The sequence below is a fragment of the Lontra canadensis genome, unplaced genomic scaffold, assembly GCF_010015895.1.
Source record: "Lontra canadensis isolate GAN:19392208 unplaced genomic scaffold, GSC_riverotter_1.0 scaffold125, whole genome shotgun sequence".
In the NCBI taxonomy this organism is placed as follows: domain Eukaryota; kingdom Metazoa; phylum Chordata; class Mammalia; order Carnivora; family Mustelidae; genus Lontra; species Lontra canadensis.
The window spans coordinates 4,296,419-4,309,650 of NW_022631119.1; the positions used below are offsets into that span (position 1 = coordinate 4,296,419).

Consider the following 13,232-nt stretch of genomic DNA (forward strand, 5'->3'; position numbering starts at 1 on the left):
CATGATGGGAAGTGTAGGCATCGAGGGATGAGACCGACGGGAAATGGAGACAGACGATCGATTTGGGTCGCTGAGAGCTTTGGGGAGCCAGGGAAGGGTGTGGAGCGGGGGAGGAGAGATCCATTTGTATTCTCGAGGGGGCTAAGCGGAGTTGTGCAGACTCTAACGCTTATACAATTTCGGCAGACCTTAAGTATTAAGGTGAGTATTTAGAGTGAGAAAAGGGCACCTGATAAATTAGGTAGGAAGAACCAGGTGTCGTAAAAATGCTCTTGCGTCGCGACCTGGCTTCGGCGGGTTTGCCAAAACTACTGCACAACCTCCAGCCACAAGGAGCACGCAGAGGCACACCCGCAAGCGAGCAATCCTAAAAATGGAGGCTCCTTAGTCTCTCTCTGTCCCTCAGTGTCCCCCTTTCTTTCCCCTTTCTCTGTCCCTCAGTCCCCTCCGCCTGTCTCAGGCAAAAGTAACGGTAGAAGCTACTTCTGGGCAGTGATAGGACTCCGGAAGGATGTCAGCAAGTGACCCTGTCACTGTGGCTTTCCATTTCCTCCTCTGAGATGTCTTTTCTAGGGACCTCGAGGACTGGTCTGGCCTCTCAGTTATGAGTCCTGGCTCAGTCGCGGTCCTTTTTTCATGACTGAGGTACCCCCATTCCTCCTCTGGACCCCTGGCTTAGCATCCAGCTCTCCCCCCACCATTTTTCATCCGCAGCTTTCCCTGTCTTAAGTTCTTCCGTGAATATTTTGTGATATTCACAGTATTAATAAAGGAAGCGTTTTGGCTTCCAGCTGGCCTCATATTTACCCCTTACCAGTTGTGCGACTGGACCCTTTTTCAGCCTAAATGTTCTCATCTGTTTAATGGGAATGATATAGGAGAGGTTGAGGATTCACTACAAGGCCACTCTGTCCACAGGGCCTGACATAGTGTAAGCCTGTGATCACTGGCAGCTGCTGTTTTTCTGTTTTTTATTATCAAGTGTCTCTTCCTGTGGGTTGTCAGCCTCAAGTTGGGCTCTGTCCCTAGAACTGTCACAGCTTCATAAATAGAACCAGCTGGGGTGTGTCCAAGCCAGGTCCCAAGCCCTGCTCCTTTGCCATTCTTATGTGGTCGGGATTCCTGGCTGCCCTCCAATGGCCGTTAGGGAGAGTACTGAGTTACAGCTGGAAGTGTATGTGGAAAAAAACAGGGACCAGGGAAGAACTCCCACCCCCCTAAATAGAGGGGTATACTGTGGTTCTGCTAGGAAGAGGGACCCTGGCTCACTCCTGTTCTCCCTTAATGCCTCAGTCCAGACATCCCTTTCTTTAGGAAGCTCTCTTCACCCCATCTAAGCTGGATCAGTTATCTCCTCTGGGTTCCTGGGGGATCCATCCCGTCTTTTCGTATCCCCCATCCCAACTCCAGTCACTCTGTGCTTCCCTTATCACACCCCTAACCTTCTTGGCTGCCACTCTGGGAGCACCCCCCCCTCCCCGCCCGCTGCGGTCAAGGTCTAGAACTTGAAGTGCTGGGACCCCACCCCACCCCCTGCCAAGGTGGGCTAGGTCTAGAGCTGTCTGGATCACTGCTGTATCCCCACCAAAGGGCCAGACATGAAGTAGGTGCTGAACAGAGATTTGAGCTAAGGATACCCACTCTGTCCATGAGGGATAGGGGACACCTGCCTTGTGGTGTCCCTTGTTGTGAATTATTATCATTATTATTTTTATTTAAATTCAAGTTAGTTAACATATAGTTAATTTCGGGATAGAATTAGTGATGCCCAGTGCTCATTCCATCAGGCGCCCTCCTTTAGGCCCATCACCCAGTTCCCTATCCCTTCACTTATTTCCCCTCCAGCAACCTTCAACTTGTTCTGTACAGTTAAGAGTCTCTGAATTTTTTTTTAAGATTTTATTTATTTATTTGACAGACAGAGATCTCAAGTAGGCAGAGAGGCAGGCAGAGAGAGAGAAGGAAGCAGGCTCCCCGCTGAGCGGAGAGCTAGATGCGGGGCTCGATCCCAGAACCCTGGAATCATGACCTGAGCCAAAGGCAGAGGCTTTAACCCACTGAGCTACCCAGACGCCCCTCTCTGAATTTTTTTTTAAGATTTTGTTTATTTATTTGACAGACAGAGATCACAAGTAGGCAGAGAGGCAGGCAGAGAGAGAGGGGGAAGCAGGCTCCCTGCTGAGCAGAGAGCTGGATGCAGGGCTCCATCCCAGGACCCTGAGACCATGACCTGAGCGGAAGGCAGAGGCTTTAACCCACTGAGTCACCCAGGCGCCCCCTCTGAAAAAATTTTTTAAGATTTATTTATTTTAGAAAGAGAGAGGGATTGCGCGCCTGTGAGCAGGGGGAAGTACAGAGGGAGAGACTCTTCAAGAAGATTCCGGGCTGAGCCGGGTCCAACCCCAGCAGGATCCCACAACCCATGAGATCACTACCTGAGCGCAAACCAAGAGTCCTGCGCGCCCAGCCCCCTGAGTTCCCCAGGCGCCCCCCTCCTTGTGAATTATACAGTGTCCCCTCCGGGCGGGTGCAGCCCCAATCCAGAACGCAGGACTGGGCGAATGGAGCAAGGACCGAATTTCAGTCTGTCCCCTTGTCTCCAGCCACGCGCCCCGATGCAGTGCACAATCTTCGTGATGGCCCCGGGGAGTTGGGGAGCGACTTCCCGGTCTGCCAGAGGAAAAGAGTGGAGATTTTCTCTAACTTAGGGAGCCCAGACTACTGGGAGGACGAGAAGGAAGGAACGGAGGAACCCCTCCACCCTGTCCATCCTGTTGGTGTCCTGAGTCCAGGAGCGCGGGGCTCCGCCCTCCCGGCACTCAACACCTGGCGCTGGGGCGTGCCTCAGTTTACCGGAGGCGGGGCCTTCCTCCCCCCCCACACCCCTCCCCTTTTCCCTCTTCCTCTTCGGGGCGCCGGCAGCCGCGCCTCGAGCCCTGCCGGAACTGAAGCTGGGCTCGGGGCGGCTGGGAGGCGGGGGCCACGTCAGCGGGGCGGCGGGGGCGGTGGAGAGTAGGTCGCGGCAGGCGCCATGCGGCGGGGCGCACTCCTGGCGGGCTCCCTGGCCGCGTACGCGGTCTACCTGGTGCTGGGCGCGCTGCTGGTGGCACGGCTGGAGCGGCCTCACGAAGCTCGCCTCAGGGCCGAGCTGGAGACGCTGCGCGAGGAGCTGCTGCGGCGCAGCCCGTGCGTGGCCGCCCCGGCCCTGGACGCCTTCGTGGAGCGGGTGCTGGCAGCCGGACGTCTGGGGCGCGCCGCGCTCGTCAACGCTTCGGGGCCCGCCAACGCCTCGGACCCCGCCTGGGACTTTGCCTCGGCGCTCTTCTTTGCCAGCACGCTGGTCACCACCGTGGGTACGTGAGCGCCTCCCCACCTGGGGACCCGGGCGTCATCGCGAAGTACTCTTATCCGGGCAGATCGCTCCCAGTCCGCTCTGGGACTAGGATCCCCCAGGAAAATCCCCAACGAGGATCTAGCACGTACACCGGCGAGAACCCCCCCTTTGGTGAACCATCGAATCTCTTCCTCCCAGCAGGAATCCCCTAACACGGTTCCTTTTTGGACTAGGGCTGCCCTCAGAGTACCTTCCAGGGAGCATTTGGGACCCCATTCCTCTGCCTGAACCCCCTGGACCCATGCCCGTCCAGTCTCCTCTGGGCCTAGGATTACATTAAGAGACCTCCAGCAAAAGCCTAGGACCCTGCTTCGGGGGACCCTCACCCCCTCTGGACCCGGACCTCAGACACGCAGGGACCTCTGTTCTTGTCTCTGGGCTCAGACTGCCATTCTGTCCACAATGTCTCCTGAGTCTCCAGATATGTCCCTCGGGGATGCTCCTTGGGAAGTCCTACCCGCAGCCTCTTCCTGGTCCTGGTGCCCCACTGAGGACCGTGAATGTCTACATCCTCTCAGGGCACCGTTGCTAAAGACCGCACTGCCAGTGCAGAACCCTCAACAAGGACCTGGGCCCTGATGGGTGACTTCCACCCCCCTGGACCTAGACCACTCCCCAGCAAGGGCACCCTGCCCTCCTCCAGACCAAGGACCACCCCTCAGCCTCATATTACCCAGCAGGTAGCCCTGACTGTAGATACAGGACCCCTCCGTCTTGACATCTCCCCTGTATTGGGAGCCTTCAAGGCAGGGGTTTCCTCCCAACAGGACAATCCCATTCCCTCTGAACCTGGGGCTTCCAGGTCAGCAGCTCCCAAGGGTGGATGTGTGAGAGGGACCCGCCGTGGAGGCAGCTAGAGCGCCCTCCAGAAAGGACCTCTGACTTTCCCACCAGAAGCCTCTCAGCCAGGACTTCCACCTCTGCAGTCCCAGAACCAGCTCCAGCAAAACTTCTAGCACTTTCCAAACTAGGGACATCTCCATGGGAGCCTCTTTGAACCCAAGAACCCCTAGATGAGACTCTCGCCACTCTCTGGACCCTGGAACACTTCAGTAAGAGCCCTGGAACCACCTGGACTTTCTATCAGGAGGGACCCTGGCGCCTCCCACACACACTGTCATCGAGAGCAGAATCCCGCTTCACACCCCCCACCCCCCGGGATGCCAGCTGAGAGACCCTGTTCTCTGCACCCACTACCCCTGTCCCGGGACCCCCTGCCCACCCTGGACTTCCTAAGAAAGGGAATCTGCTGGGGACCTGACCCCCCTCTAGTCTTCTCCAGACCCACAAGTGGGACCTCCATCTCCACCCCAACACTGCTCCCCTTGGCTTTGGACTGGAAACTCTCCCCTCTGTCAAGGACACTCCAGGCCCTCAGCACCCTGGAACCCTTCTCAGTATCCACCCGTGACCTCTTTCCACCCTTCACACTCTCAGCCAGGACCTGGGACACCCGCCCCCTCCCATCATCCCTGTAGCATTGTCTGCTCCCATCACATCCCCTCAAGCTTCCATAGGCTCAGAAGCACCCTTGCCTGAGGATTCCCCTCCCAGTCCTATTTCATAATTGGCAAGATCCCACCAGCAGTGCCTGTCCCCTCCTTCCTTGGGACTCAGGATCCCAGCCCTGAGCCAGGACCCATTCTGAACCAGGACGCTGGCCTCTGATTTCAGGTTACTGACTCCCCTTTCTCTGAACACCCCTTTCCACCAAGTGGAACTGACCTCCCCCCCAGCCCTATTCTAAAAGTCCTTTCCTGCTTCAGAGCCCAGACCTGGGAAATTCCTTTGTCATCAGGTTCTGCTGCTCCGCCCACTGCCCTTCCCCAGCCCCCAAACTTCCCCTTCACCTCTACTGGGGATTTGGACTGGAGGAGGAAGCTGGGACAGGCCCAGACTCTTAACTTGGCCTCCTCCCAGAAGTAGCAGGTGGTTACCTGCTTTGAGCTCTGTGGTGTGGACCAGCAAACCAAGACCACAGGCAGCAGGGCTGGGTGCTTCTCCCAGACTCTGTTCTACCCAGCTGGCCGGGCCTGCCCGACCTGCTCCTAGGCTCCACGGGGTCCCTTCAGCGTCTCCCTATGCCTCCTCCCAGATCCTGGCTTCTGAGAAGTCATCCCCACCAGGACAGGTGCAGAAGCCAAACTCAAGGCAGGCACAGCCTGGGTTTGCCTTTCTGTGCAGCTGATGCTCTTCTGGGCCTCGGGGGTTGTCGCTCATCTCTAAAATGGAGATCGTAACAGTCCCCGCATGAGGACCTATAGAGGACTTAGCGCGGACGGCCTAAGTTAGCACATGGCCTTGAGAGGCAGGTACCATTCGTGGCGCTGTTTTCTCATGGAAATACACTGAAGCCCAGAGAGATTGGACAGTTTGCCCAAGACCGCACAGGGTAGGGATGTACAATGTGGAGAGTTGAACTGACGCCATGAGGGCTCAGAGTCCCGTGCTTTTAACCAACACACCACATAGGGCTTCCTCGGCTTGCACGGAGAAGGGTGATACGCGTGTGTAGTGTGGAAGGAAAGGTTATTTTCACATTTGTTAAAAATGGTAGGTTTTTGCCATAGGGGAGAGAGACTGACCTCAGCTCCAAACATAGTGAAGGCAGCTGGAGATTTAGAGCTGAGGGCGGCCTCAGGGGTTCAGTGGTTGGAAAAATGACTGAGTGGTGACGCGGAGGGGAGGAGGGATTCTTCCCAAAGTGGCTTAGGATTGCAGCTAAAACTCAGCCTGAGTCAAGACGAGAGCACAGAGGAACCTGACTGACCGTTTGGTCAAGGAGAGAGTCCTCGTCCGCGGGAAGTGCTGGTAATAACAGGTTTACTGAGCCTGCGTTGTCATCATTGTCGGTGAACCCGGAGCCCTGAATGTATCGAGAGAAGCAGAAAACCAGACATGATTCAGAGAGCGTCCTGGTTGTGTCATAGGCCCGTGTCTTCTGAGGAAGACCTGGGCCTGGACTCCGCCGAGGCAGCCGCAGCCGGGCCAGTGTCTGTAGTTGAGGCCTTGGTGGAGGCATCAGCCCCCCGGAACTGGGAACCAGGAGAGGGGAAGTGAGCATTACAGTCACGCTAACTCTTCCCATGCCCTTGCTCAGTGCTGCGCCCTGTCCCAACCAGGGAGGGTTACTGCACTTGTCCTTGAAGATGGGGGCTGTTCATGAGCCCATTTGGCGGTACTGGGGGCCAACTGGGGCTCAGAGAGGAGAAGGCATGTGACCAAGGTCAGGCAGGGAATATGTGGCAAAGCCCTGATTGGCACTCAGCTATTAGAGGAGGTCGGTGAAGGCTCACAGCTTCTGTTCTATGTGAACTCTATGGTTTTTCTGTTTATAAGGTTGTGTCATTTGCAAACCTGTCATTTCAGCTGGGCTGCTGGAGTTTCTCCATCCAAATCCTTGTGCTTAATGAGGGTTGGAGCCATAACTGATAAATCTCACAGAACAGTTGCTTATATAGATGAAAGTTATTTCGTGCTCACATTCAAGGTTATCAGTTCAAGACCAGAATGGTACTGCATGGTCAGAAACCCTTGTGGTCCTCTCTGCAATTTCCATTCACAAGGTCACCTCATGGTCCAATATGGCTGCTCAAGTCCAGCCTTCATGTTTGTGTTCCAGCCAGCAGGAGGAGGAAGGAAAGAAAGGGGATAGACATCCTCCTCTTTTTTTTTTTTTTTTTTTTAAAGATTGCATTTATTTGAAAAAGAAAAAACAAGTGGAGGAGGAAGGTCAGAGGGAGAGAGAGAAGCAGAACCCCGCTGAGCAGGGAGCCAGAAGTGGACTTGACACTGGACTGGAGTTTTGGAGGGCGCCTGGGTGGCTCAGTCAGCTGGGCTTCTGCCTTTAGCTCAGATCATGATCTCAAGGTCCTAGGATTGAGCCCAGTGTCAAGCCAGCTTCTGACTCCCTGCTCAGCTGGGGGGGTGGTCTGTGTATTTTAACACAGCTTTTAAAAACTGGGGTAAAATGAGTCATCTGAGTTTTGCTGGACACCCAGAATAAAGACATCCCCTCCTCCCTTGAAGCTAGGCATGACTTCCGGAATAATTTCTGATCAGTGAGTTATACCTGAGAGAAGCAAGCGACTTCTAGACATTTTTGTCCAGCAAACACCTAAAATTTACCATCTTAACCATTTTTGTGCGTACAGTTCAGCAGTAGTAAGCACATCCAGACTGTTACACAACCATCACCTCCGTCCATCTCCAGAACTCTTTTCATCTTCCACAACTGAAACTACAGGGGGGCCTGGCCAGCTTATTCGGTGAAGCATGCTACTCTTTCTCTCGGGCTTGAGAGTTCAGGCTCCACATTGGGCACAGACCTTCCTAAATAAAGAGAACACGGGCATCTGGGTGGTTCCGTCGATTAAGCATCAGATTCTGGATTTGGCTCAGGTCTGATGTCAGGGTCATGAGATCGAGCCCTATGTCCGGCTCTGCCCTGAGTGTAGAGTCTGCTTGGGATTCTCTCTCTCCCTCTGCCCCTCCTGGCCCAGGTCACGTGCATACTCTCTCTCTTTAAAAAGGAGAGAAAGAGGGGTGCCTGGGTGGCTCAGTGGGTTAAAGCCTCTGCCTTACGCTCAGGTCATGATCTCGGGGTCCTGGGATCAAGCCCCGCATCTGGCTCTCTGCTCGGCGGGGAGCCTGCTTCCCCCTCTCTCTCTGCCTGCCTCTCTGCCTACTTGTGATCTCTCTCTGTCAAATAAATAAATGAAATCTAAAAAAAAAGTAAATGAAAAAGAGAGAAAGAAAGACACCTGAAACTATACCCATCAAACAGTATCTCCCCATTCTCCGCGTTCCGCAGCCCCTGATAACCACCATTCTACTTTCTACTTTCCGTTTCTATTTCTATGAACTACTTAAAGTACCTCAGATCAGTGCAAACATAGTGTTTGTCTTTTTGTGACTAGCTCGGTTCACTGCGCATAATGCCCTCAGGGTTCATCCTGCTGTAGCATGCCTCAGAATTTGCTTTTTCCGGCTAAATAATACCCCATTATATGTATATCCCACCTTTTGTTTACCAGTCATCTGTTGGTGGACCCTTGGTGCCCTCGTGTTTTGGCTGTTGTGGTCTCTCTTTAGGCCTGGCTTCCGGTTCTTTTGAGAAAGGACAGGTGAATGCCCGCTTGTGTGTGCGGGTTCCGCATTTTCTTATTGATCACAGGGTGAACCCATGGTCATTTTGGCATCAGATTTTTTTTTAAAGATGTTGTTTTATCTATTTATCAGAGAGAGAGATTGAGAAAGAGAGAGAGAGCACATACACAAGCAGAGGGAGCCGCAGGCAGAGGGAGAAGCAAGCTCTCTCCTCACCAAGGAGCCTGATGTGGGGCTTGATCCCAGGACCCTGGGATCATGACCTGAGCTGAAGGCAGCCGCTTAACTGACTGAGCCACTCAGGAGTCCCTTGTCATAACATTTTACTGTCAACATAAACCAGGGCCCTTACCACCCCCAGTCGTATCTCTGACCCTTTGATTTTATTTATTTGTGGAAAAAAAAAAAAGAGAGATTTTAAATTACACATGGCCGAAGTAGGCCAGTGTCCCCCATACCCGAACTCCCTTTTACCCTCTTTCTGTTTGCAGCGCCCACAACCACACCAACCTTCCCTGCGTTCCTACAGCCCTCCGGGAACCCAGTGAGGCTCATCACACCCATTTTAGAGAAAGGGACATGGAGGTTCTGAGCTAAGCGTAGAGCCTACACCCTTCATTCATTATTCTGACTATAGATCGAGGGCCTGCTCTGGGTCAGATGCCGGGGCTTTGGCAGTGAGTGAACCAAACAGGCAGGAGCCTCTCCTGTCCTGCAGCTGCACTCTAGTCATGAGAGGGATGCCAACCAAATAAGTAAACCACATGGTTTACCAGAAGGTTGAAGCACTATGAAAACAAACCAAAAAAAAAAAAAAAAAAAAAGACTTTGGTCAGAGGGTGTAACAATTTAATAACGGAGTAAGGAAAGTCCCTACTGAAAAACTGACATTTGGGCAAAGACCTAAAAGGAGGAATGGAGGGTACCAGCCCTGAGGGGAAAGCTTTCCATGGGGAAGAAGAATGGTTGTGCACTGTGCAAAGGCCCTGAGGTGGGAGTGTGCCATGGGGGCCTTGTGGGTCGTGATGAGGACTTTGTCCTTCACTTGAATGGAATGGAGCCACAGACGGGCTCTAAGTGTGGGAGGATCATGACCTTACTCAGGTGTTCATAGGGTCCCTCTGGACCCTATGTATGAGGTGGGGGGTGGAAATGGGGGGTTTGACGGCAGACAGACTCAGGGCAAGGGCAGGAGTGAGGGAGAAGGGAGACCAGGGAGGGAGGAGGCTGCTGCCTTAGATAGGCCCAGGGTTGGGCCGTGGGGCTGGGGTGGGGTGAAGTGACCGGGTTTAGGATTGCATGGAGTTCAAGACAGCAGGATTCCCTGGCAGGTTGAAAGTGGGTGTGAGAGTCAAGGATGACAAGGCTCGCGGCCTGAGCAGTGGAGGGATGGCGGTGCCATCGCTGGAGATGAGAGGCTGTGGGAGGGGCAGGTTTTGGAGTGAAATGAAGTGTCATTTAGGGTGGCCACAGACCCCCCCCCCATAGATGCACCAGGCCGATGGCAGGATTTCCCCTTGCTCCCCCAGGCTACGGGTACACAACGCCGCTGACCGATGCGGGCAAGGCCTTTTCCATTGCTTTCGCGCTCCTGGGCGTGCCGGCCACCATGCTGCTGCTGACGTCCTCAGCCCAGCGCCTGTCGCTGCTGCTGACCCACGCACCCCTCTCCTGGCTGACCACGCGCTGGGGCTGGGGCCTCCGGCGGGCAGCCCGCTGGCACCTGGTGGCGCTGCTGGGTGTAGCCGTGACCGTCTGCTTCCTGGTGCCGGCCGCCGTCTTTGCCCACCTGGAGGAGGCCTGGAGCTTCCTGGATGCCTTCTACTTCTGCTTCATCTCCCTGTCCACCATTGGCCTGGGTGACTATGTGCCCGGAGAGGCCCCCAGCCAGCCCTACCGGGCCCTCTACAAGGTGCTGGTCACAGGTGAGCGTATCGACTGGCCGGGGCTGGGTGGGGCTGGGGTGGGGGACACAGGCTTGCCCTGGAGGGTCTCCAGGGTAGGGGGGGCCCTGCCCTGCGGGTCTGAGCCTGCCCATTACCCCTCCACCCTCTCCGCAGTCTACCTCTTCCTGGGCCTGGTCGTCATGATGCTTCTGCTGCAGAGTTTCCGTCACGTGTCGGACCTTCATGGCCTCACGGATCTCATCCTGCTGCCCAGTCCGTGTCCTGCCAGCTTCGGCGAGTCTGAGGATGATCATGTGGGCATTGTAGACCCCCAGCCAGAACCGCACCAGCAGCTCGCTGCCGACACCCACCCTGACTACGCCTCCATCCCCAGGTAGCCGGGGCGGGTGCCCTGAGGCTGGTGGGACCCGGCCCGTGGCTGAGGGGCCCCCGTGACTGGAGCGGCTCTATTGGACCATCCTTGAGCACAGGCCTGTGTTCGCAGGGTTCATGAGGCATTGCCACCAGCTGTCCGTCCTTTGTTGTACCTGTCCCAGGCTCCACGGGCGCCGCCATGGCCCTGTTTTAGGATCCCCCTCCCTGCCCCTTCTCTTACTCCCCTAACTCTGGGCTCTCTGGCTTTCCTTCTCACTCTCTCTGTGTCTCATTCTATCACTGACTCCATCTGCCTCTCCCTCAGCCACTCTTCACTGGCCCATTCTAGCAGTTTCTAGGCTCAGACCTCATGTCTGGCACCCGATGGGTCACTATACTTTGGGCAAGTGGCTGCCCCTGTCTGGGCTTTGATCTCCTCATCTGTCAAATGGAAAGAATATATTCATTCATCTAGAACTCCCTCTGGGCAGGCTCTAGGCTGGGCAGCGTGAGGGACCCAGGAGCATTAAGGTGGCCCTGGGCCCGGCTCTCCAGGGTTCCCAGTCCAGTGAGGAAGACAGATCTGTCCCCACATAGCAGCCACCCAGTATAGGCAGGACTTCAAGGAGGAGGCAGAGAGGTCAGCAGTGTGTTCCAGAAAGCATAGGTGGAGGGGGCGGGGTTGAGGGGGAGGAAGCACAGAGACTGGGCCCAGTCCAGCCTGCAAGGTCGGGGAGGGCTTCTGGAAGAAGGGATAAGGACTCAGGGGAAGGTGGTGGACCCGACTTGTTTTTCTCAAGTGACGCTAGGGAGCAAGATCTGTGTGGAGGAGCCCGGGCATAGGCCTGTGGGACAGAACCCTCCTTGGCCACCCAACCGGCTGGAAGCTGAGACAGGACCCAGCCTGGATCCGGACGGCGCAGACAGCCCTGCTCTGAGCTGAGACCCCTGCTCCAGCTGTCCCCACCCTCCCGAGGCTAACTGTATAAGGTACACTGGCCTCTGGAGCCAGTCTGCTTGGGCTCAGATCCCAGCTCGGCTGCGTCCTGCCTCTGTCCTCGGGCAGTCACTTCACCTCTGTGATTCTGAGTTATGTCATCTGTAAAATGGCCACAAGAACAGTAATTACTTCCAAGATGATGTCACAGAGCCGGCCCCGGTATTCTGTGCTTTCTTTGGCCAGGCCCTGCTCCGGGTACTTTCCATACGAGGAAGGTAACATCCTCACCTTTTTCGGCAGATGAGGAAACTGAGGCACAAGATCTCAGACACAGAACTAGGAGGTGACAGGTTTTCTGTGTACTGGTACGCAGCTGGTACGTCAGAGCACTTGCTGCCATGGGCCCATCTACTGAACCATTCCTCTGCCAAACCCGGTGGAAGTTACGGAAGGGATGGGGCATTTGAGCCGGACCTTGATAACATTCAGGAAGAAAGGGCATGGGAGGCACTCCAGGCAGCGGGAACTGTGTGTGTTTGGAGGTAGGAAAGCCTGTCAATGTCAGCTTCAGGCAAGTGGTTTACTGTCACCGGAATATGGCGGGGGGGGGGAGGAGGGAGGAGCGGTGGACATGGGTGGATCTTAAGTGTCCTTAAATGACCAGTTTGGGAACCTGGCCTCTTTCTTGAAGGCACTAGAGAGCCATGGAAGGTTTTTGAGCAGGAGAGGGCTGTGGTCGGGTTTGGGCTTTAGCTGCTGTGTGGAGGTGGACCAGAGGGGGAGACTGAGCTGGGTGCACAGGGGAGGTTGGCCCTGTTGGAACAGAGCAGGGGTACGATGGCGTGGGCAGGGCCGAGGGAAGGGAAAAGGGGCCGTGGAGGGGTCATGCGCAGGAGGCCAAGTGGGCAGGCCCTATGTAGGCCTTACAGTCTTGGGCAAGACAAGGCTGGAGAAAGGCACAAGGATGGTTGGCTGCCCCTGAGATAGGGACCTGGGAGGAAAAAACACATTTGAAGGGAGACACTGAGGCTTGTTTGGAACATGGTGGGTGTGAAGGGCTAGAGGGGCATCCAGAGGAAGGCATCAGAAGGTCTCAGGGTGTGGTTGAGGCCGGAGACAGATGGGGGAAGTGAAGCCGAGAGGGCAGGTGTGGCAGCCCTGGGTTGGGGGAAGAGAGAACACCAGCCTTGAGAAGTCAGCTTTAGGGTATTTCTGTATCTATATCAGTAAGGAAACACTTGTGATGAGTGCTGGGCGTTATATGGAAATGATGAATCACTAAACTCTACTCCTAAAACTAATATTACACTAGATGTTAACTGACTAGAATTTAAATAAAAATTTAAATAAAAACTTGAAACATTATAAAAAACTAAGGAAAGATTTGGTCTCCAAGTAACAAGATCCTGACTGGCACTGGCTAAAATAATGAGATGATTGTATATTGCCCATCACCAGAGTTGGGGAGAGCTCTGGGCAACCATACAATCCATAGCTCCAGGAGGATCTGTGGCCTGAGGTTACCAAT

At 55.0% G+C, this 13,232-nt stretch overlaps 1 protein-coding gene across 1 annotated transcript; it reads left to right on the forward strand.

Annotated features, from left to right (window-relative positions):
* The first annotated feature begins 2,976 nt into the window (after positions 1–2,976).
* On the forward strand, positions 2,977–12,510 carry KCNK6 (potassium two pore domain channel subfamily K member 6). Its single transcript, XM_032842034.1, has 3 exons — positions 2,977–3,353; positions 10,033–10,428; positions 10,564–12,510. The coding sequence occupies exons 1-3, from the start codon at positions 3,032–3,034 to the stop codon at positions 10,785–10,787; spliced, it is 942 nt and encodes a 313-aa protein (XP_032697925.1). The 5' UTR covers positions 2,977–3,031; the 3' UTR covers positions 10,788–12,510.
* Positions 12,511–13,232: the final 722 nt, after the last annotated feature.

Coding starts and splice junctions, on each gene's coding strand:
- KCNK6 (XM_032842034.1), top strand. CDS start 3,032: ATGCGGCGGGGCGCACTCCTGGCGGGCTCCCTGGCCGCGTACGCGGTC. Junction 3,354..10,032: donor CACGCTGGTCACCACCGTGG/GTACGTGAGCGC, acceptor TTGCTCCCCCAG/GCTACGGGTACACAACGCCG. Junction 10,429..10,563: donor CTACAAGGTGCTGGTCACAG/GTGAGCGTATCG, acceptor CCCTCTCCGCAG/TCTACCTCTTCCTGGGCCTG.